Genomic DNA, 22694 nt, shown 5'->3' on the forward strand with positions numbered 1-22694 from the left:
CTCCATGCCTCCTGTAAAGGTTTTGGATTGTGTTTGGCGATAATCCGATACACTTTATAGCAATATTTGTAAGTTCAGCATGATTTCAAACATATAAAGAGAACAGGCAAGGGAACAGTAAAAACAGCACCCCCTTCCCCTCCCCCAGCTAAGCAGAGCCCCCCTAGCTGTATAGAACAAGGTGCCAAATATTATAGGCTAAGGAACATATGATTACATGTGAAAAATGTACAGTTACATTATCACTGTGCAGGATAATCTTAACAACTTAATATTTAAATAACAAAAACAGGGTTCAAGCAAGGAACAGACCACCAGCAAATCTTCCCAAACTATTTTCTTCTCCCTACTTATTTAAAATATATAAAAGGATGGATTCCTAGATTACTTCGCAAATATAAAAACCTTCCCTTCTACTGTGTGTAATAAAATGCTGTACTGTATTTTTAAAAGTTTTCTAAGAGGGATGACCTAGTGGGTTAGGCACTGCCCCCTCCCCCTTTACAGATTTCCACTTTAATCACAATTAATGTCATTTTAAGCCTCATACTGTTTAATACAACTAAATAATACCAGGGCAGTCTCCCTGGCTGTTCCTCAAATGATTTGCAATGATTTCTTAAAGAATGCACAACTCACAAGTGTGACTGATCTATTCAGCAGACGTGTGCAGTGTATTGTGTCAAGTAGACATGCAACAACGGCCCAAACCATCAACCATCAACACCAGACAGGATACACCTGTTTCAGCTTCAGAGGTACACATTGTAGGCTTCAGTTGCAGTTAGTGGATGTTTCATGTGGTTAATGAGACATCCTCTCAGCATAAATGGAAAAGAAACTATTTGGCATGAGATTAAAGCAATGACTTTGGTTTCAAAAGCTGTGACAGGAGGGGCTATTTCACAGCCCCCTCTACGACAATACGATACCACTGTTCAAATAGAAAATATTACTGGCAATGGCAACACAGTGGACTTTATGATCTAATACAGCGGTCTGTCTGGGACTGATATGGTACTGCAATGAATTACCAACGGTGTGTAGAGTGTGTTCTACTGGTAAGTCAAAATACAACTGTGGCACCATTCAAATGGAAACCCATTGTACAAGCTATTACTCCTCAGTGGAGAATCATTCTCATTCTCGCGCCACTGTCTGTCATCTATATAGGTGAGAATTTCACCTTGGGTGTCATATTTGTTTCATATAAAATGTAGCTACCGTTCAATTTCCAAATAGCTATTTATAATGAGCGCGGAGCAAAGAGTGAAATTAATGAACCACCAGTATGAATTCCAATTAAAAAGTAATACAAATAACAGTATCATAAGCCAGCAATTTTAAAAAAAGAAAAGGGTAGATTAAATAAGCAATTACTTAAAAAAAGGTCTTGTTTACAATCCAATAATAATTGCTCGACTTGTGTAAAGCAATTACGCGTCTGTAATTAGGTTTTCATCATTTTAGTAGTCATTGTTAGAACATTAAATGGCATTCCTTGGCTTTTAAACCCACATATAGTTATAATTACTGCTACACTAACTGTATACCGTTACACAGCACAATAATGTTCCAAGCTAAAACTAACAGCCTACTTTATTCTTAAGCACAATAACACAGCATTACAATACAAATATGCTGACTTAATATCAGAAACAGTAGTACACAGAGTTAAGAAAAATACTCTTATATGTTTTACAACCATTTCTTAGGTTTCACTTTTTCCCCAGTTTCATCTCTCTCTTCACCACTTCCTCTCCTCCCTTTCCTCTCTTCTCTCCCTCTTCTCGTTCTCTATCCTCCCCTCTTGCAGATGACCTTGCCATTTTTCTCTCTCTCCCTCCTCCTTCTCTCCCTCCTCCTTCTCTCCCTCTCTCTCTTTCTCTCTCTCTCTCTGTCTAATTAATTTGATGCCAAGGATGTTGACGCAACTGCTTTAGCAAGATGACAGACAAATTAAAAATTGATTTCATTCGACCGATTCCCTCATCCCTCCCACACCACCAGAAAATAAAAATCCTTGTGATCCTGATGGCTTCCCGTCTGTCTATCGTAGCAAAGACATCAGCTTTAAAGAAATAGAAAAATAGATTTGATACTGAATACAGAGGGGGCCTCGATATTAAACATTGCCAGCAATAGGAGAAAACTGTAAAAAAGTGGACTTAATAGCGAGGTGGTCTTATAGCGAGTATTTACTGTGTGTATTTCTCTTTCTAGGTGGTCTACAAGAACAACGACTTTAAACTAGAGCTGTCCCGACTCGCGAAGGAAGGGGACCCCAAAATGAAGGTCGAGGGGGATCTGGTGTTCCGCTGCGAGAACGTGGCGGCCCTTGACCCCGTGACCTTCGAGAGCCCCGAAGCGTACATCGCCCTGCCCAAGTGGAACACCAAGAAGACGGGCTCCATCTCCTTCGATTTCAGGACCACGGAGCCCAGCGGTCTCCTGCTGTTCAGCCACGGCAGGCTGCAGGCCCCCAAAGAAAGCCGTGCCGAGCGTTTGCAGAAGGCGGATTACTTCGCAATGGAGTTGCTGGACGGCTACCTGTTCCTGCTGTTGGACATGGGCTCAGGGGCTATCAAGATGAGAGCCAGCAGTAAGAAGGTGAATGATGGGGAGTGGTGCCATGTGGACTTCCAAAGAGACGGACGCAAAGGTAGGAAAAAATAACAAAATTACAGTATACAGTTGTGGCCAAGAGTTTTGCATCATCCTAGAATTTTAGGATTGAGACACAATTAAAAAAAAAAACCTGTAAGAACATAATCCTTTGTTTAGCATCATGTAATCATATAAACGACAAAATGATATCACAGAAGTCTACAGGAAGCCATAATAGCAGTATATATCATGTTAGATTTTGAAATGTCACATTTTGTCAGTTTTTAAGTATAAGGGGAAACTGCAAAGCGGTATGTAATTCAATATGTTCACGTAACATTTTCCAAAGAGATGGACGCAAGAAGGACAGGGTCTGGAATAGCAAGATGATACAAAATAGCAGTAACAAAAGAGGCTATGATTTTTTCAAAATTCCAGTATATATACAGCCGTGTGCAAATGTATTAGAAAACCCCATTGCTTCTGTAGTTTTGATTTGTAATGCATATGAAATCAAACCACTGGAACTGAAAAGGAGACCCACATTTCCTTTATAAAAGTCTCCCACAATGAAAGTACAGCAAAAGTGTAGTAAAGCACAGTGAATGCATGGTAAAACATAGGGAAGCATTGTAAAGCGCAGAGAGGTCTGGTAAAGCATAGGGAAGCATTGTAAAGCACAGAGAGGTCTGGTAAAGCATAGGGAAGCATTGTAAAGCACAGAGAGGTGTGGTAAAGCATAGGGAAGCATTGTAAAGCACAGAGAGGTGTGGTAAAGCATAGAGAAGCATTGTAAAGCACAGAGAGGTGTGGTAAAGCATAGGGAAGCATTGTAAAGCACAGAGAGGTGTGGTAAAGCATAGGGAAGCATTGTAAAGCACAGAGAGGTGTGGTAAAGCATAGGGAAGCATTGTAAAGCACAGAGAGGTCTGGTAAAGCATAGGGAAGCATTGTAAAGCACAGAGAGGTGTGGTAAAGCATAGAGAAGCATTGTAAAGCACAGAGAGGTATGGTAAAACAAATACAAAAAAACTGCAAATCCTGGTCAACAGACATTTGGAGAGAGACTCACTCATTTGAGACATCAATTTTAGCAGTCAGAAAATCTCAAATCTCACTTCTCCTTTTTTCATCTCTCAGTCATTTGGCTATGTTGTCCTTGACATCTGAGTAAACCCGGTTAAATGCACAGTACAACCACGCGATACGCTTGAAAGCTGCAAAATGACCCCAGGAAGGTCAAGAAATGCCCTTCCTGTAGAGCAAATCCTGCTCGATGCCAACGCTCTCTCCTTATAAGAGACCATGCCGTCCATTATCTGATGCTGGATGTAGTCTACTGTCTGTGATCCAAACGAGATGGCGGGTACCTAATCACTGTCTAGGCGCTCTACAGGGACTCGCAGCAAGCTCGTTGCTAAAGAACGCCTTAATTGCATTTTAATAGATAATTAAAGCCAAGTCATAAATCAAGCGCACTCATCACTAGGGTCTTCCAGTTGGAGAGAGCTCCCCCAGTGGGGCTGCATTTACTATCAAATCCGAGGGTGTCTTTGAACAGTCACTGCACTCCGATGCCTCACAAACGAGTCCAGGATGCATTGCTTCCATTATTCAGACAGACCTGCCCCAGTCATGTTTCTTGTTCACTAAGTACCTGAATAGATGTCTGTCCTCAACAATAGGCAGTTGGTTTTAATAAGCGAGATAGCAGTGCTATCTCGAAATTGATAACGTCATTTTAGCCAGTAAAAAATGTAATCATTTTTAATACACATCCTTCTCAACGTTATTACTTTGGGGGCCCCCTTTTTAGAAGCGATTTCGATGGCGTCTCTGTACCCCAAGTTTGAGAACCACTGATCTGCAAATCAATTCCCTAAATGAATTCAGACAGGTGTATATCGACAATAATCAATGCATGAAGGCATATATATATATATATATATATATATATATATATATATATATATATATATATATATATATATATATATATATATATGTAGTTTTAGAAGAAACTAAATTAGATACTTTACACTATAGAAGAAAATAAATGGATACATAGACTAAATACTCTGATGCCTGAAGGTTTAAATAGAAAGGAATAATAGATCATTACATCGTTAACTATGTAATAAATTACACATTAATACATTTAAATAGAAATAAGTGAGTGTGGTTACCATGGCATCAAAAGCCTAAAAGTACCTCCACAATGTTTGTTTTCAAACACACTTTCCCTTGAAGAAATGAATTTTTGTTTTTGGGATGTACACAAAAGGTTTAAATGATAAAAAAATGTATATATTATTTCAGGACTTTTTTGGACAAAAAGCCCTTCTTCAGCTGCCTGGAAAGCTAAGTATATACTGTAAAAAAGAATATTTTTGCGGCAAACTTAATTTCGCTAATGGCCTTCAAGATAGATTTTTGCTGCAGTAAATGTTTGCACTTCTTTTTCTTTTAATGTATGGCACATATATGAATAATATATTTCACGGCACATTAATTTTGCTGATTTTTAATAAACGCGTAATTAGCAAACATTTTCTTGTTTTACAGTATATGGTTTGAAAGAGGGCAACACAGCAGTGTACTAGATCAATGCATGTTTAACTGAGACTCAAGTAACTGGCGCATCTCTAATAATAATGGCGTTTGCAGAGGAGTTATGAAATGGGCTGCACTGTACTCTCCATGGTTCTGCTTCCTCTCTCTTTGCCAGGCTCCATTTCGGTGAACAGCCGTAGCACCCCATTCCTGGCGGGGGGGGACAGTGAGATCCTCGACCTGGACAGTGAGATGTACCTGGGGGGTCTCCCAGAGAGCCGAGCGGAGCTCATCCTGCCCCCAGAGGTGTGGACTGCCTTCCTGAACTATGGCTACGTGGGCTGTGTGCGGGACCTCTTCATCGACGGGAAGAGCCGGGACGTGCGCGGCCTGGCTGAGGTGCAGAGCGTGCGCGGGGTCAGCAGCTTCTGCTCTCGCGAGATGCACAAGCAGTGCGGAGCCAACCCCTGCCACAACACGGGCCACTGCAGGGAGGGATGGAACCGCTACATCTGTGACTGTGTGGGGACCGGCTACCTGGGGAAGAACTGCGAGAGAGGTGAGGGGAGAGGGGAGAGGAGGGGGGCTCAGAGAGAGGGGAGAAGGGGGGGAGGGGAAAGGGGAGGGAGAGAAGGGAGAGGGGAGGGGGGCTGGGATGGAGGGGAGAAGAGGGAGAGGGAGGGGAGGGGGAGGGGGAGGGGAGAAGGGGAATAGAGAATGGAGAGGGGAGAGGGGAGGAGCAGGAAGAGAGGGGAGAGGGGAGGGAGAGAGAAGGGGGAGGGGAGAAGGGTGGGACTGGGTGAGGGGAGGAGAGGGGAGAAGGGAGGGACTGGGAAAAGGGACAGGGAGAGGGAGAGAGGAGAAGGGAGTGGGGAGAATGACTGGGTGAGGGGAGGGGAGATGGGAGGGACTGGGAGAGGGGTGAGAGGCTGGGAGAGGGGTGAGGGGAGAGGGAGAGGGGGAGAGAATGGAGAGGAGGAGGAGGAGTGGGAGAGGAGGGGGGCTTGGGGAGAGGGGAGGAGAATGAGAGAGGGGAGGGAGAGAATGGAGAGGAGAGGGAGAGAGAGGGGAGGGGGGTGGCAGAGGGGAGAAGGGAGAGGATGGAGAGGAGAGAGGGGAGAGAGGAGGGGAGGGAGAGAGAAGGGAGAGGGGAGAATGGAGGGACTGGGGGAGGGGGAGGGGAGAGGGGAGAAGGGAGAAGGGAGGGACTGGGAGAAGGGACAGGGAGAGAGGAAAAGGGAGGGGGAGAATGACTGAGTGGGGGGAGGGGAGATGGGAGGGACTGGGAGAGGAGTGAGGGGAGAGGGAGTCAAGGAGGAGGGCTGGAACGACTTTATCTATGACCACTGGGATCAGCTACCTGGGAAAGAACTGAGAAAGAGATGAGAAACTGGGAAGGAGGCTGAGAGAGAGAGAGAGAGAGAGAGAGAGAGAGAGAGAGAGAGAGAGAGAGAGAGAGACCATGCTTTACCTGCTATAGGAAACAATGCTGTGGGAAACAATGCTGTGTGGTGCAGACAAGGAGTTTGTTTTGTGTTCCTTTGCTGCCACCTAGCGAGTGTTTGGGTGAAGTTCAATGCTGCATGACATTGCAAAGGGTTCACTATGATAACCTGAGCAGAAACTACACCAGATGTCATCCAGAGCACATATACAACAGGCCATGAAACAGATACACATTCAGTATTGGAGTTATACATTCCTTGAAGTGTTCAGTGAATGCCAAGCAGTTGTAAACTAACTTCTAAATCCTGAGCTAATGCACTACCCTTGCACTATTGCACTGCTAATATGTCACTGTAGATGTAACTTGCTGTAACTTGTTGCATCCTAGTTCATATTGTATTCTAGTAGTATTATTTGCACTTACTATAAACTATACTGTATTTAAGTATGAATCTGTACTGCCCTGTAACACCTATAAGTCGCCTTGGATTTGGCGCCTGCCAAAAAAAAAAAAAAAATAATAATAATAATAATAATAATAACGATACAGTACATCTTGCTAATGCATTCTCCTCTCTCTCCTCTATAGAAGCTACAGTGCTGAGTTATGATGGGAGCATGTATCTCAAAATCATGATGCCACTGGTGATGCACACAGAAGCAGAGGACGTCTCCCTGCGCTTCATGTCCCAGAGAGCCTATGGGCTGCTCATGGCTACCACTTCCAAGGAATCGGCTGACACCCTTCGCCTGGAGCTGGACGGTGGGAGGGTCAAGCTGACCGTCAACCTAGGTAGCGTCCACCCCGAGCCCGGGGTCAATAACACTAACCCCTGGTCCAATGAACCTGAACTACTGGGGTGCGATCTCTCCTGGAGATAAAGTGACAGATGCCTTGCTTATTACATTTTATTTAACTAGGGTAGAACCCATGGGATAAAAGCCTCATTTACAAAGGTGTCCTGACAAGAGAAGGCACCAAGAAGTTATTTTTAAAAAATCAATGGCAAACAGAGATCATTCAAACACGACAGTTAAAACAATCATAAGAGTAGTAATGTGAAATAAAAGCATAGAAAATGAACAACTCCAATTTACTGTATCCTGGTCAAAGTCAGTATTTACAGGATTTGCAACCCAGGTCAGATTTAAAATGAATATGTATGAGTGATTTAAAAAGGTATAGGAACTGTTTTTCTGTTCAAGATGAGATGCTTGATACACAAAGGCATGTTGCCCCATATTAGCTCTCAATTTAGGGATTTCAAAAGCAGGCACCTCGTTTGATGTTAGTGTACAGGTAGAGTCACAGGGCAACTGTCACTTTGTGTTCCATCCTTTGACGGGAGAGCGTCGCAAAGACTGAATCCGAAAAATCCAGGGTGCTACCTCCAGTATCAGCCATCATCCTCACCCCTCTCTCTCTTACTCTCCCTCTCTCTTTCTGATTCATTCTCCACTCACTCACCCAGCACAGAAGATACAACTTTTCATCCCTTCAATGGCCTGTGTCTGCGGCCCGGGAGCAAATAGCCACGCAAACCGACACACATTAACTTGCTACTCCTAGGCGATCAGTTTCACTCACTTTAAAACCTACCCTACCCATGCTGTCCTTCAGGTGAGATGTAAAACAAACGAGCTCCTATTGGAAGTGACTCTGCAGCAGCAGCAGCAGCTGTTTATGAAGCATAGTTCACCCCCTAGTCTCTGTAAGTCGTTTTGGATAAAAGCGTCTGCTAAACAACTAATTAATAATAAAAAAAATACCTTTGATCCTGAATCCTAAACCCTAAAAGCCTACCTATAATTCGGAAACTCAAGATCAGTGCTCATGACTAGGACTGTATGGAAAAAAAATTCACAGTCAAATTGCTTCGTTACATTTGAACTTGACATTTTCTCTAGTTATTATACAGCAAATAATGTGAAATGTTAATTTATTTCTTAGCAGACGCCCTTATCCAGGGCGACTTACAATTGTTACAAGATCTCACATAATTTTTACATACAATTACCCATTTATACAGTTGGGTTGTTACTGGAGCAATCTAGGTAAAGTACCTTGCTCAAGGGTACAGCAGCAGTGTCCCCCCACCTGGGATTGAACCCACGACCCTCCGGTCAAGAGTCCAGAGCCCTAACCACTACTCCACACTGCTGCCCTTTTTGTGGATTTCCAGATCATGGACTAATGTAGGTAACATCACGTGAAACCATCTGCAAATGCATCGTAGTTTAGATTACAAGTTTAGAGATTCAGTATCTGCGTCAGATTAAGATCTAAAACCCTGACTCACAGGCCTGATCCAATCGCTAATCCAAAATCTATTGCGGTAGTCTTTAATCCTAAAATCAGAGTAATCCTTACTCTCCCAATACGTTAAGCGCCAGGTCCAATGCATGTTTTGTCATGCATCAATTTTAGCCAAGTTGCTTTTGGGATAAACACCTACATTCCTAAACGAAAGAACAAACTCTTTTCTAGTCCCTGTTCCCAAATCATCCAACCCCAACCCATATCCTGAGCCCAAAACCTGCCCCTTACTGTTATCCAAAACCCTAACCTCATCTACCTTCTAATCTAGCTAGTCGTCAGGTAGAGTCTGTAGGACACACCACTAAGGCAGGCTGTCAATCCCAAGTCTCTACTATCCAATTACAGATATGAAAAGACATGCGTCTATCAAGCGGAATAACTCCCAGTCATTTAATCTCGTAAGGAGAAATGAGAACACATTGTTTGTGAAAGATTGTCGCCCATTTACCCGTGTTGCATATGGGTTCAGTGTTTTCAGAACCAACACCCAACTTTACCCTAAATATACACCCCATCCCAAAAGAAACAGGCCCCCTTTCTTTGAGTGTCCAGTTAGTGTGTGTCCGGTTCATGGCTGTTTGTGTCCACTTTTCTGTAGCGGTTGACAGTACGAGACAAAACCCAGCCACATGGAAACCAAAAGGCACTACCTTCTTAATGCAGCCCATGTTGAAAGATCTCACTGTGTCTGCCAGAAAGTTTTAATCATGCCACTGAACTCAAATGCTTGGGCTCCAGTGTCTCTCCTGGGATTTCTGTTCTACCAGATCTGTTGGCTGTGAATTGAAGCCACTGTCTCTAATCAAACAGCCTTCTCTACTTGAAATCAGATTCCCTAGCAGCACACATTCTGGGACATCTTTGGGAATTAGTGTACAGAAACTATGTCCTGCATTTTGAAACTGACAGTTTAAATAACCAAAAGGAATTAGGTGTAGAAGTCTAGAACAGATAACACCATGCTCCCTTCACAACGCTTTGCACCTCGAACCTTACCTGAAGGGACCACCCCTCTAAATGAAGTGGTTTTGTCCCCAGATATGAGGAAAGAAGTACAAAGCAAAGTGGTAACTCCCATTTTGGGGGAGGCTAGGAAAATTGACTCAATTGTCATTGTTTTCTTAAAGTAAAAAATAAACAACAGCGGAGGACCAATGCCTGGTTTTCTCACTAGGTGGCGATGTAGGGATTCCATCGATGCCAGAGGTGTGGCTGGGGTTTGCAGGTTGCCCTTTTCCAAAGAGTTGTATTGTTTACCATTGTTAGAGTGCACAAAATATTAAAAATACAAACCCTTTGTACAGAATTGTCACTGGAGGCCTGTTTTACATTTTGCAAATGCATGTAGCTCTGATGTTCCTGTTCATATAGAGAGAATCATAAAGGGTTTGTATTTCTTGTGCGCTGTATAACCTAGAGGTGAAAGGTGAAAGGTGAAAGGGCGACTGTGGCTCGTGTTTTGTCCCCGGAAGGTGGGCTGTGATATGATTGGTTGTCGGCAGAATGTACCTTGAAGGATGTAAAATATCTCTTTTTTTTCTTTTTCGTTTATTTCTTTTTTTCGTTGTTATCTCACCATCTCGCTCTCTCTCCCGCCAGACTGTATCAGGATAGACTGTAACCTCAGTAAGTGGTGGCTATGATTTTTTTTATTAATATTTCTATATTGTGTGATGATGATCCTGTTTCTTTCTCCCTCTGTTGTTGCATAAGCTGTCTCCCTTCGTCTCGTTCTCCCTCTCCCTCCTCCCTTTCATACCCTTCTCCCTCTCCTCCCCTTCACCCTCCCCTTCTCTTCCTCCCCCTCTCTTTTCTCCTTTTGTCTGGCTTTCCTGTATTTTTTCTGCTTATCTGCCTCTCCTTGGATAGCTAACCAAGATTAGCTATACTTTTTAATTATTCTTATTTAACTGTTATAGCAAGTACAGCATAGAGTGCTGTGTGACATACAGGCTGATTTTCAGCTGACAAGCCCACTAGTGGGGTAGATATCAGCCCCCTATACGATATGTATAATTTACTAAAGAATGAGATTAATACAGACGATGGCATGCAGCAGTCCATCAAAGCACCAATTTTATTTAATAATTTTAGGCAAGCCAGCTAGTACTCTGAGATGTTTAACAATATGATGTGATGCATTCATATTTTTAAAATTATGAGTTTGGATAGTTTGTACATCTATACAGATCTAAAGGTAGGTATCAATTATTTTCTGTGTCTACATTAAATCTATTAAGAACATTAACTATGCTATAGTAAATCAATTCAGTAAATTATTAAGGCTACTGTAACTAGGCTTGTCCAAATAGATTGTATATGCCCATTTAAGGGCATTTGTATCTGAAGACAAACATGCAGACCAGCCCAGTCCTTTTAAATAGATGGAATAGAACTAAGGTTTCATTAGCAGGTATTAAAGCTCAGAGTAGCAGTGTCTATGGCTAGTGAGGGGGTTAACTCCTATTACAATCACAGCTGTGCGTTCTTACTTAGTTTTAAGCCTGTGGTGCAATTCTAATATAAAGTACTGCCAATGATCGCTCAGAGTAACTAGCATCTAAAGTCATTTTCATTGCTGTTGTGTGGCATTTACAGTCATTCTGAGTGGTTCTGGGCTCTCAGTTTTTTTCTGTAAATCAGCCTTTACCTGGCTTTGAGCTTGTGCTGGGACTGAACATCTTTTGCCTGCATTACCCCTATTTGACCACAAGATGTCTCCCTTACCTACTGTAAGTACAGTTTAAATGTTGGAAGAATATGCACATAACTTCCACCAGGGTTTCTCCTGTTCCCACATGTTTGAATATCTGAGGGATATACAGGGATCCGCCACAAGGGGTCTCCCTTACCTACTGTACATGCAGTATTGTCGTTTTTGAGTCCGAGGGAGTTTAGATTTCTCTTTTCAGCAGCTTTTGTATCTCAATAATGTTTTGTTATTATTGTTATGGTTATGATCATTTATGAGTATTATGTATGTTATTGTTTTAGTTTTTTTGTTTATTATTATTATTATTATTATTATTATTATTATTATTATTATTATTATTATTATTGTTTCGACATGAAACAACCGAGTCTATTTTATAAGTGCCCATGAAATAGATGATCCTACTAGGGTAGCGTTAACATAATGTCAAATTAAAAAGAATGACAGAAATACCACCGGTATATAAGATCAGGCAAAAACGAATGAATGTAGTGCAACCCAACAGTGCAAGCGCAATACCGCAACTGTCCACAAGAGGTCTCCCTTGTCTCACTAACATGTCAGTGTCCAACACCAGCAGCATCTGAAGCCAGACCTCTGTACTGTATACTGCAGAAGGGGAGCTTATCAACACAGAGAGAAATTACAGTTGAATAATTCATTTCATGTTCAGGCAAGAAAAGTTTCTCCCCTGACGCTACTGTGACAGGCACAGTCAAAAGCAGACTCGAGTCAACAATACAGAGGCTAGGATACAGGTCCAGCAAATTTCCCTTGTAGATAGCGAGGAGGATACATTGGCTGGAAACGCATTTATTTGAATTTGTTACCCGGTTTATTCAAACACGCAGGCCGACGCGTGTGAGACACCTACACACGTATTCCCCTCACGTTTTCAGCACTGACGGTACGGAAGTTTTGTTTTCAGTGTGTCGAAATTAGTTCCTTTTTAAATGTCTTACCGTTTTTAACTTAAATCGTGGGTGACATGATTATGCAGTACATAGTGACATAAACTTGCGCACGTCTTTAAACGCCTATAACGAACACATGGTGTTTTTTTCTGTTTATGGCCTGTGACGTATTGATAAAAAAAAGAACGGTAAAATGGTTAATACGTCATTCATTTTGGTGCAGACATGAGGTGAATACAAGTTATTTTTTTTAATAGTGACTGAGCCACGACAGGAGCAATTGCATGGGCTGTGTGTGCCTCAAACCGTCACTACCTCTTCGTGAAGGTGTATTGTGTTTTAAGGAGTTTGGAAGATACTAATTATCAGGGCTGCTATACGAGGGAGGTGACAAAGTGAAGAAAAAAGAAACGTAGATTTTTAAACACTTTTGTACACAAATTAAATAACTGTCACTTATATAACCTATAGAAAACTGGTCATACAATCTAATACCACGCAATGTATATTTTCAATCCGTTTTTTTTTTAATTCTACAGCGCAAGCACAAACAAAAAAAGGCAATTAATTACCCCATAATTATGTTTTATTTGTAAGCTTTACCGTTAGTAAAATATTTTTATTTCAAAGCAGCATGTCCTATCCCACAGTCAAATCTAATCGATGTGTTTTATATCACTTACTGAAACCATGGCGTTGCTATGCCAACACTACATGCTAGGAATGGCCATGAAAATAGTGCACGACTGCTGTTAACGAAGGCAGTTGCAGTACTGTATTGGCCCAAAGGGTGGCAGCCTTGACCCTTCAGCCCTATCCACACTGCACAATCGCCTCTGTTTCCCCTGTGTCGCACAGCACTCACCAGCACACCCAGAGAGGTAAGTGAGGTTCAATCATGCATCTCCCTTGAGCGGCGTGTAAAACAGAAGAGTCTGTTCCTGGAAAAAGAGAACGGGCTCGTAAACAAACATGGGGCAGCTCTGTTTGAAAACAAGACAGGGTAATAATTTCCAAAGCCTCACCTATAAACATCATGTTTCCTTTACGGGTATTTAAAAGGCAAAAAAAAAACGCGGGTCATTTGAATTACCCTTCAAATCCATGGCAATACTTTTTAAGGTAATTTTTATTTTAAAAAGGTCAAATGTTAATAAGCTGACCTGGGCATATGGCAAACATGCTGGTCAGTGCCACTCTGATAGATAACCGTATGTGAACTGAAAGTAACTGAGGGCACCTGTTTAAAACATGTGCTGTCTCTCTCCCAGCATGACACACTACACAGAAACAGGGAAACTAAAAGAGACAGGCCGAGAGATTTGCCAGTTATTATTGCAGGCAGGCATAGCTGGTTTGGTAATAAGTACTTAATAAGTCCTACTTTTTGAAGAAACAACGCGTGTGGTTGTAATAGGAGTTGACAGGGCTATACCCAACATACCATGACTGAACAAGAAGTAGCTTTAATACATTCGTCTGTGATTTGTATGATGTTTGCAATTACTCGAATGTTTTTTTTTTAAGGTGATTTGACTACAAGTTCAGGCACTGTACTTAAGATCTACTTCCCTACCATAGATGTGATGTAGGTTAGAATTTTATGTTAGTCAGCACCACCTACAGGAGTGAACTGGAATTGCATTGCCTGCAAAACTGGGCACAGGGACAGATCACTAAACTTCTCTAAAGACACTTGATCTGTGTTGCATGTATCCACGACAGGGAGATAGAACTGAAGAGCAGCTCCCAGAGACTTAGCAAAAAACAAAACGTTTTGGATTACAGTAAGAACTTCTCACAGTGATTGCAAACCATAAGAAAATGTAACAGGGCAATAATAATAATAATAATAATAATAATAATAATAATAATAATACAAACATTTGAACCTACTTAGTCTTGAAGATCATATTTTTAAAAAAATATATAGTTTTTTTCCTAGAAGGTTTTACACTGTAGTCCCACAATCACAACAGTGAAACAATCCATGTAAAATACTATCACTGGCCCCTGTTCATGCAGCAGCCTCGCCAGTAGTTTTGCTCTAACTTCAAGCATGCTTTCATTGCAGGTAAAGGCCCTGAGACTCTGTTTGCAGGACAGAAGCTGAACGACAATGAGTGGCATGCTGTGAGAGTGGTGCGCAGGGGGAAGAGCCTGCAGCTCTCAGTGGATAACGTCACGGTGGAAGGTAGGGAGGTTTGTCTTGATTTGTTCAGTCTCCGTGCTTCCCTGGACTGGAGGGAGCCTCCCTTCTCTTAGGGGAGCGAGGGAGGGAACAGTTCAGTTTCCAAGGTTATGAGATCAATCAGCTACTAGGAACTGGACGAGCACCGATGGGCTGAATTGCCTCCTCTCGTTCATAAATCTTCTTAAATGTGTTCAGAACAGATTGGCTATTTCAATAATACACCTAAACAGTTGAACCCCAGGACTGGGTGCAGGGCTAGTGTCAAGGACTGAACTGGTTGGATAACCCATTCATCTCTTTTGCAGGGCAAATGGCGGGTGCCCACACTCGTCTAGAGTTCCACAACATTGAGACTGGCATCATGACCGAGCGGCGATTCATCTCCGTGGTGCCCTCCAACTTTATCGGGCACCTACAAAGCCTCTCCTTCAATGCTCTGCCCTATCTAGACCTGTGCAAGAACGGAGACATCAGCTACTGTGAGCTGAATGCCAGGTTCGGCATGCGCAGTATCATAGCAGATCCGGTCACCTTCCGGTCTAAAGGGAGCTACCTAGCTCTGGCTACTTTGCAGGCTTATGCCTCTATGCACCTTTTCTTCCAGTTCAAAACCACCGCCACGGATGGGCTGCTGCTGTTCAACAGTGGAGATGGCAGCGATTTCATTGTGGTGGAGCTTGTTAAGGGGTAAGTTGCTCTTTCTCTGTGTCTTCTGTCCGGAGGTGACTTCTGATCAAGTTTCTCACGTACTCTTTGCTGCGGCAGGCTAGCGATCTAAGTGGGGGTCTATCGTACAAAGATTGCAAGAGAAAGTGCACTCTTAACTTGATTAGAGGTAGCCAGCCAACACCTTGGAAACATATTATTCTGCAAGTGATTAAATCTAAATCTAAAACAGACAACCCCCCCCCCAATATTAACAGACTTAATCTGCTTATATAGAACCTGTTGGGGTTTAGATGCTTTGAATGCTTTGTCATTGACATTCTGAGTGCGAGATCTCAGGGAAATTAGAAGCGTAGTTGCTGTGAATATGTAACAATGGGGATGTGATTTATAGGGTCTATTGGATGGTGTTTGAGTGGGGATTTTAATGATTGAAATATGAACATACCTGCAGAATCCTAAGTGCCAGGACGGATTCCAATTCAACAATCGGCAACAGAACCACTCAGAATTATTGCAAACATCATGCAAATGTAACACACACACACATGATACAAGTGCTTTTTTTTCCTGTTTTGCAATCCAAGCTGCCTTTTTCTTTTTGTCCTTTTTAATTCCAGTTTTAATCTTGTTTTTTTCATTTATCAATCAAGCAATCAATCAATCTTTATTTTATATAGCGCCTTTCATAGTGGACCACCATCACAAAGGGCTTTACAAGATGCAGTAACACCAGAATTCATAATATTTTAAATACAGAGAAATGCATAACGCATGCTATACAGGGAAAAAAAATGCATGTTACATGTTATACAGTAAAATAAAAAAAGTATAATACATTAAATACAGTGGAAAGTGCATAATCCATGATAGTAGCATTATACATGAAATAGTAGCAGCAACACAGCAGCTAATAGCAGATGTTAGGCTTATTTATGTGTCTGCTATTAATTGTTTTTACAAACTAGCTTTTTATCTTAGTTTTTGTTTTACATTTTACAATTAATACCACATTTTGGGTCTCCTCTTTTTTATTTGTGTTATATAAAATTTGTTTGTAATTGAGTGATTTCATTGTTCATTTGGTGTGTGTGTGCGTGTGCGTGTGTGTGTGTGTGTGTGAAGCGCTTAAGGATCCTTGTGATGAAAGGCGCTATAGAAATCTCAATCGTATTTCATTGTTAAACATGCTTAACTTCCAATCAGAATTCCAAAGTAAATGTAAGAAACGAAACTGAGAAACGTTTTTGGCTAGTGCCTTCTTCAGCCTTCTTCAGTAGCCCCTTGAGGATGGTCAATACATTTGTCCACTTGACGTTCTTGTAGTTCCTCCTGGTTTCGTACAGCGTGAGATCTGAGCTGTTCTGTCTATTGCAGGTATATCCACTATGTCTTTGACCTGGGTAACGGCCCTTCTTTAATGAAGGGGAATTCGGACAAGCCCCTCAATGATAACCAATGGCACAATGTGGTGGTGTCCCGGGACGCTAGCAATGTGCACACACTCAAAATCGACTCCCGCATCGTCACCCAGCACTCCAATGGAGCACGCAACCTGGACCTGAAAGGTAAGAGGATGCTGACTAATTATTGAAATACTATATAAGTACCGAGTCAGGCAATCACCTTCACTATCTACAGCTCTGGCTAAAAGATTTGTATCACCCTATAGGATGAACTCATTTTGCTTCATATAGTCAAACAATGTTACGTTAACATATTGAATTACACACCGCATTGTAGTTTTCCGTATACTTATAAACTGACCAATTGAAAAATGTGACATTTTGAAATCTAACATGACATACTGTACTACTATTATGGCCTCCGGTAGACTTTTGCGATACCATTTTGTAGTTTCTTTGATTTACATGATAATAAATAGTTAAATAAATAGTTATATTCATATAGTTATTTTTTGTATTATGTTTCAATCCTAAAATTCTAGGTCATGCGAAACTTTTGGCCACAGCTGTAGGTCTCAAATATACAGTTTCAAAAGAAACAAGTGAATAGACTTGACAAAAGAAAGTTCATAGTTTGCTTCCCTTGTCTTCCAGGAAGTCTGTTTCCATTACACTTCCTGGGTCGTTTTTATCTTGTCTTCAGGGTCATGCATCTTACTGATGTGTTAGGAGAAACTGCTGATTGGTTACTGACAACTGATTGGTTAATGAAGAGGGGGTGGGGCACAATTTGTCTCTCCAGGTGACCAAGAAAGTGCCACACTAACTGAAAGCCACGGCCAGCAAACAGAGATTTCTTGAACCCAGTTTGTTTGAGATGTTGTCGAATGAAAATACACGTTGCTAAAACATGGATGTCTTTCTACACATTTGAGACTTATTAAATGCAAATTGCTAATTAAATCTGTCCCCTGAATATTCAAGTTTGTCGTCTGACTCCTGTTGAAATAAGACTCCCATTGCATAGCAGATTGATCCATTCCTAGTTTTACTATATATCTTTTTTTATGAAAATATTGTTTCGAGTAACATGCGTTGCTTTTAAAAATGGCATGTGCTAGACCTGTATGGAGATTTACAGAATTACATTGTTTGCTATAATAAGGTGAGAATGTCTCTATTTGCTTCAAAGGAGGGGCTCAGACACTGATATGCTGTAAGATATGCTTCAACAAAGTAATTTGTTGAAATTGCCCAATTTTGATGCCAAAGCTGTGGTCGATATTCATTTGGTGGCAACTGTCATCTGTCAATAAAGAGGCAGGTGAGAAAATTAGCCTGATATGATCCAAGGAGCTTATGAATAGAAATCAATGCACAGGGGGCTGGACAGAAAAATGGGAACGCCTGCCCTATGTAGCACAATATTTTGTGTAAATAAGTTGCAGCTCAAGTGAATGAATACTACCTGATGTAAATTGCAGCCTTCTGGAATATATATAAGATGCATCTCCCTGTTGCTCATCAAGTTGATATTTCATGCGCCTATTAACACCAGCAACAGAGAGTGACCCCAGCACCAGTTGTCAGACTGAATAAGACCACACAACAAGCAACACAGAACTTTAGAATTGTGGCAGGAAAAGGAGGTGGGGTTGACACGATTTGGGCTGTTCAGTCCTGGCAGTTAGGATTCTCTAGACAAGCTCAAAGCAGCTCAAAGCCAGGTAACGGCAAATCTACAGTAAAGATAACTCAATAAAATAGGAAGGAAAATGTAACTATTAAAACAAAGTTTCAAGCTGCCATTTTAGGCGATTTATGTCTGAGCAATTCAATACAGTCTATTGACATTGTTTCAAGTTTTTGATAATTCAAAGAGTCAGTAGGGGACAGCGTGGCATTGTGTGTGCGTGTGTGTGGGGGGGTATGTAATCTTCACTATGGATAAAGGAACGGTTGCAGTGTCTGGCCATGTCAATTGCCAGCTCTTCCGAAGTGCTAAAGCGTATGAAATGGCTGTTGGAAGTAATGAAATGCAAGGAGGCTCCTGAGCTAAAAGTCAAGTGCTTCCAATTTCTTTTTTTTTTCAGTGCTCTAAAATGATCCTGGCTTAGGGAGGCAAGAAGCCTTTTAGGGCCGGGGGATTTCGGTTGAATTTGAAGGATAAGAGGTCTATTGATGGCTTGCAACAGCAGCCTAGAACTGCGAAGCTATCTTTAAGAGAAGAAGATCAAGAAACAAAACATGTTTTCTAAAGTTTAGGATTTACAGAAATGTTTACAAGACACATGCTGTTTTACCTTTGCTGTATCCTGCCGAAAAAATATATTTTCATAATCCTGATTGTTCTGATATTTCATACAGCATAGGTAAATTAACCTGGGCATTATTTTCTGTTTTCTTGTTTCTCGGGAATATTCGAGAAATTGTTTTTACTCCCCTCCCCTTCATTGCCTTCTTTCCTGTCCATAGCCAATCAGCTGCTTCCCCCTATTGACTGACATGCTTTCAGACAGTAACATGACTCAGAAGACACTTCTGGAGTGAAATCCTTTCCTGAAGTAACTTCCTCGAAGGCAAGGGAAGAAAACTGAGAACTTAGTGTAGTACCGGATGCTTGTTTTAAAATAAAAAAGACATGTTTGCTATTTAAAAAAAAAAAACGGAACATTTGAGACCTACGTAACTAAACATTAAATAAGATTTATGAAACTATTTTTAATTCCATTTAAGAAAATGTCAAAAGCACAATTGTGATCACAATCATTTTCTAGTTACAAACAGCTGCTGGGCATGAGGGGATCACTCATATAGCAAACCCACCAATGAAGTTCTTAAACAGCTGGTGATATTCTGTGCACACAACCCTGTTGCCAACAGATTGGTTGCCTATTGATCACTCCACTTTTATTTAATGGGTATTGATTAGGGTGGGCGGGAAGAGGGAGATGTGATTAATCATGTAAAGGGCATTGGAGACAGCTGTCTATTTGTTTACAGTCAAACTTAAAAGCAGCCTCTTGCATAGTACAGTATATAAGCCAGGACTTTGTTTCATCTATGCACTGCATTTGAGGGTGTGGTCTTGTGAACAAAGTCACAAATTCCATTTGTTAAGTGTTACAGAACCCAGCGTTTACAAGAAACGCATGACATTACGTTTGCTGTATCCCGTGTTGTCCAGATCGCAGCGTTATATTTTTAATCATATTGCTGGCTTTTTTTTGACATTTTTAACCACACACGTGTGCATTTCTCAATATTTACTTAGGAGCGTTTGCCAGGAGAAAAAAAAAACCTCAAATATCGCAGTGTATCCAGATCTCTCTCCCTCCTGCAACAATGCTGTTTTTATGTTCCTGCAATACGCCACACATTTCAGTTCCCAGCACTGTTGCAGGAGGGAACGTGAACTGGATGCACTGCGATGTTTTGAAGAAAAAAATCTCTCTTGCCGACCTTTCCTGAGTAAAAGTTGAATTCCCTAGTTTATTTACCCATGATCCCTTATAAACGTTTACCACTGTATTTGAGCACAGCATTTTTGTAGTTTTCCCATGCTTTATGGTATGCGTAGCGTGCCCTGGTTTGCCATGTTTATTAATATGCTTTACCATACCTTGCTATTCTTTACAGTGCTTACCTGCTGTATGTCTTACCATGTCTTCACTATGCTTTATTACACTATGGTAAACCTCTATAAAGGGCTTGTGAATAAAAAAATATATAAAAAAACTACCAGGAATATGTTTACTAAACCAAGATTCAGCTTGGGCCTGTCTGATCAGGTTGGTCATTTTTCGCACCGAAAAATAATAATCTCCCACAGTGAAAGAAGATTGCATTAGCATTTTGTGAGGGCATCTCTTTATTGGAAATTATTTACTGTGATGGACTGAGTGTATTAGTGCCCCTCCCTCCCCTTTCTGCTCCAATTGCCCATGTTACATGGTACCTATGGGAGCATGATTACTTTCATCTCCTTTTAAATGCACTGACTGCCTCCCCCCAGTCTCTGAATAAATAATGGACATTAACAGCATGAGTGGGGCCATTGAACATGCTTTAAAGTTTCCCTCTTGTCCTGTTTCAGGGCAATTGTTGATCACAATTTACAGCTGAATTATTCACAGTTGGGGCCAGACAGCCTCCAGTGAAGCTGATATTTTTGCTTGAGTCTGCATCTTTATGAAGAGAAAGGCAGAGGCGAGATCTTCGATTGTGTGCTGTGCAGCTACGACCAAACGTTTTGCATCACCCTGTAGAAATCTAGTTTTGCTTCATAATAATATTGGATTACATACCGCTTTGTAGCTTTCCATATACTTAACGAAAAAGTGACAACAATTGAAATATGTGACATCAAACATAAACTACTGTACTAATATTAAGGCTTCCGGTAGACTTTTGCAATATAAATCTGTAGTTTCTTTGAGTACTTGATGTTAAAAAAAAAATCTAAATTATTTTTGTACAGTTTTTTTTTTTTTTTTTTAATTTTAATTATATTTCAATCTTAAATTCTAGGGTGATGCAAAACCTTTGGTCATAGCTGTATATCCAGGAGCTGTCCAGTGCAGTGGTGCTGAATTTTACACTAGCCCCTTTTCAACATTTTTCAAGGGCTTACAAAATCGTTGTAATACTGTAAATAACTGTGACAATGTGCCCCGCCCCTGTGTGCATTTCTGTGTTATATGTTGCGTGTGGTGTGTTAATGTTGGTGTATAGATATTGCTGCACGGGATATAAATGGGTGTGTGCAGCACGAGTTATTTAAAATGTATAATTGTATTTAAGCACGGGGATTGCACTTCACGTGCATTTAAAGTAGTTAATAATATGTGAGCACGGGGTTGCACAGATTTAGTTCACGTGCTGGAATTCAAGTGAATAATTAATTGGTAATTGAATCCCAGCACGATTGTATATATAGATGCACGTTTCACTCACTCGGGGTTGGGTGTTCGGTGAGTAGTGAACGGGAGAGAGAGGAGGATGAGAAATAAAGAGGAATATAGCACGATACTTGTTTGTTTATTTTTACTCACCGTGTTTGTCTGTTCGTCTCTGTGTGTTGGCATCTGTTCGTTTTGGTTGTCTGTCTATTTATTTTGGCGTAAAGTGCCGTGTTTTGTTCAAACTATTTATTTTCTGTCTGATGGATATTAAACGGTGCTGTCCATTTCACTGTCCTGTCTGTATTGTTCATTTCCTGGTTCTGACGTCACCACTCAGCCAGACTGCCACAATAAACTTTTAGAGTATTTTAATTAGGGTTCTCTATTTGGAACACCATAAAACATGTTCATTATACATTTCAGCACTTATTGCTGAGCTGTGATTGAGTAGTGCAGAGATACTGGCATCCACAGTCAACAATAACAAATTGTCAGGTATAATTGACACCTGTTTCATTCGCTGTGATTTCACTTGTGGCTGCATTTGCTCAGCTTCTTGTCAGAAGAATACATTGCATCCATTTTTTTAAAAATGTGAGCACCCTCTTTTAAACAGCCTTGTTGTTTAGGAGATGTGATAAAACGTTGAAAGATGATATTGTGTAAAGACGGTGCTTGCATGATAAAATGCATGCAGCATAAGAGTATTTCCGCACTGGGTTGCCCTTGAGGAAAAAATCACTGCTTTTTCTGACATGACTGACATGTTATCAATTTCGACTAAGTTCCTTCCTGCAACCTCACAAAAGTGTAGCATTGACGTAAGAGCAATCAATATTTTTTCTTCACTAACTGCTTCAAATATACCTTTAACAAAATTCCTTTTAATATTGTTTCATATAGAAAAATGAGACCTACGAAAGGATGGCAATACATATTAGGTTATAGTTACTGGAATTAGTTTGTCAGCA

The 22694-nt window shown here is 41.0% G+C and overlaps 1 protein-coding gene across 17 annotated transcripts in view; it reads left to right on the forward strand.

Annotated features, from left to right (window-relative positions):
* The window catches only part of LOC117398528 (neurexin-2-like), a 420078-nt gene that overhangs the window by 188106 nt on the left and 209278 nt on the right, over window positions 1-22694 (forward strand). For 13 of the 17 annotated variants that reach the window (XM_059015985.1, XM_059015996.1, XM_059015998.1 and 10 more), the window contains 7 exons: window positions 2224-2662; window positions 5336-5719; window positions 7196-7399; window positions 10526-10552; window positions 14628-14747; window positions 15053-15434; window positions 16791-16981. In XM_059015985.1, coding sequence (XP_058871968.1) covers window positions 2224-2662; window positions 5336-5719; window positions 7196-7399; window positions 10526-10552; window positions 14628-14747; window positions 15053-15434; window positions 16791-16981 — 1747 coding nt within the window. The remainder of the gene's footprint in view (window positions 1-2223; window positions 2663-5335; window positions 5720-7195; window positions 7400-10525; window positions 10553-14627; window positions 14748-15052; window positions 15435-16790; window positions 16982-22694) is intronic. The other 4 variants (XM_059015988.1, XM_059015991.1, XM_059015994.1 and 1 more) reach the window with 1 other exon arrangement.

This window comes from Acipenser ruthenus, chromosome 51 (assembly GCF_902713425.1).
Source record: "Acipenser ruthenus chromosome 51, fAciRut3.2 maternal haplotype, whole genome shotgun sequence".
In the NCBI taxonomy this organism is placed as follows: Eukaryota; Metazoa; Chordata; class Actinopteri; order Acipenseriformes; family Acipenseridae; genus Acipenser; species Acipenser ruthenus.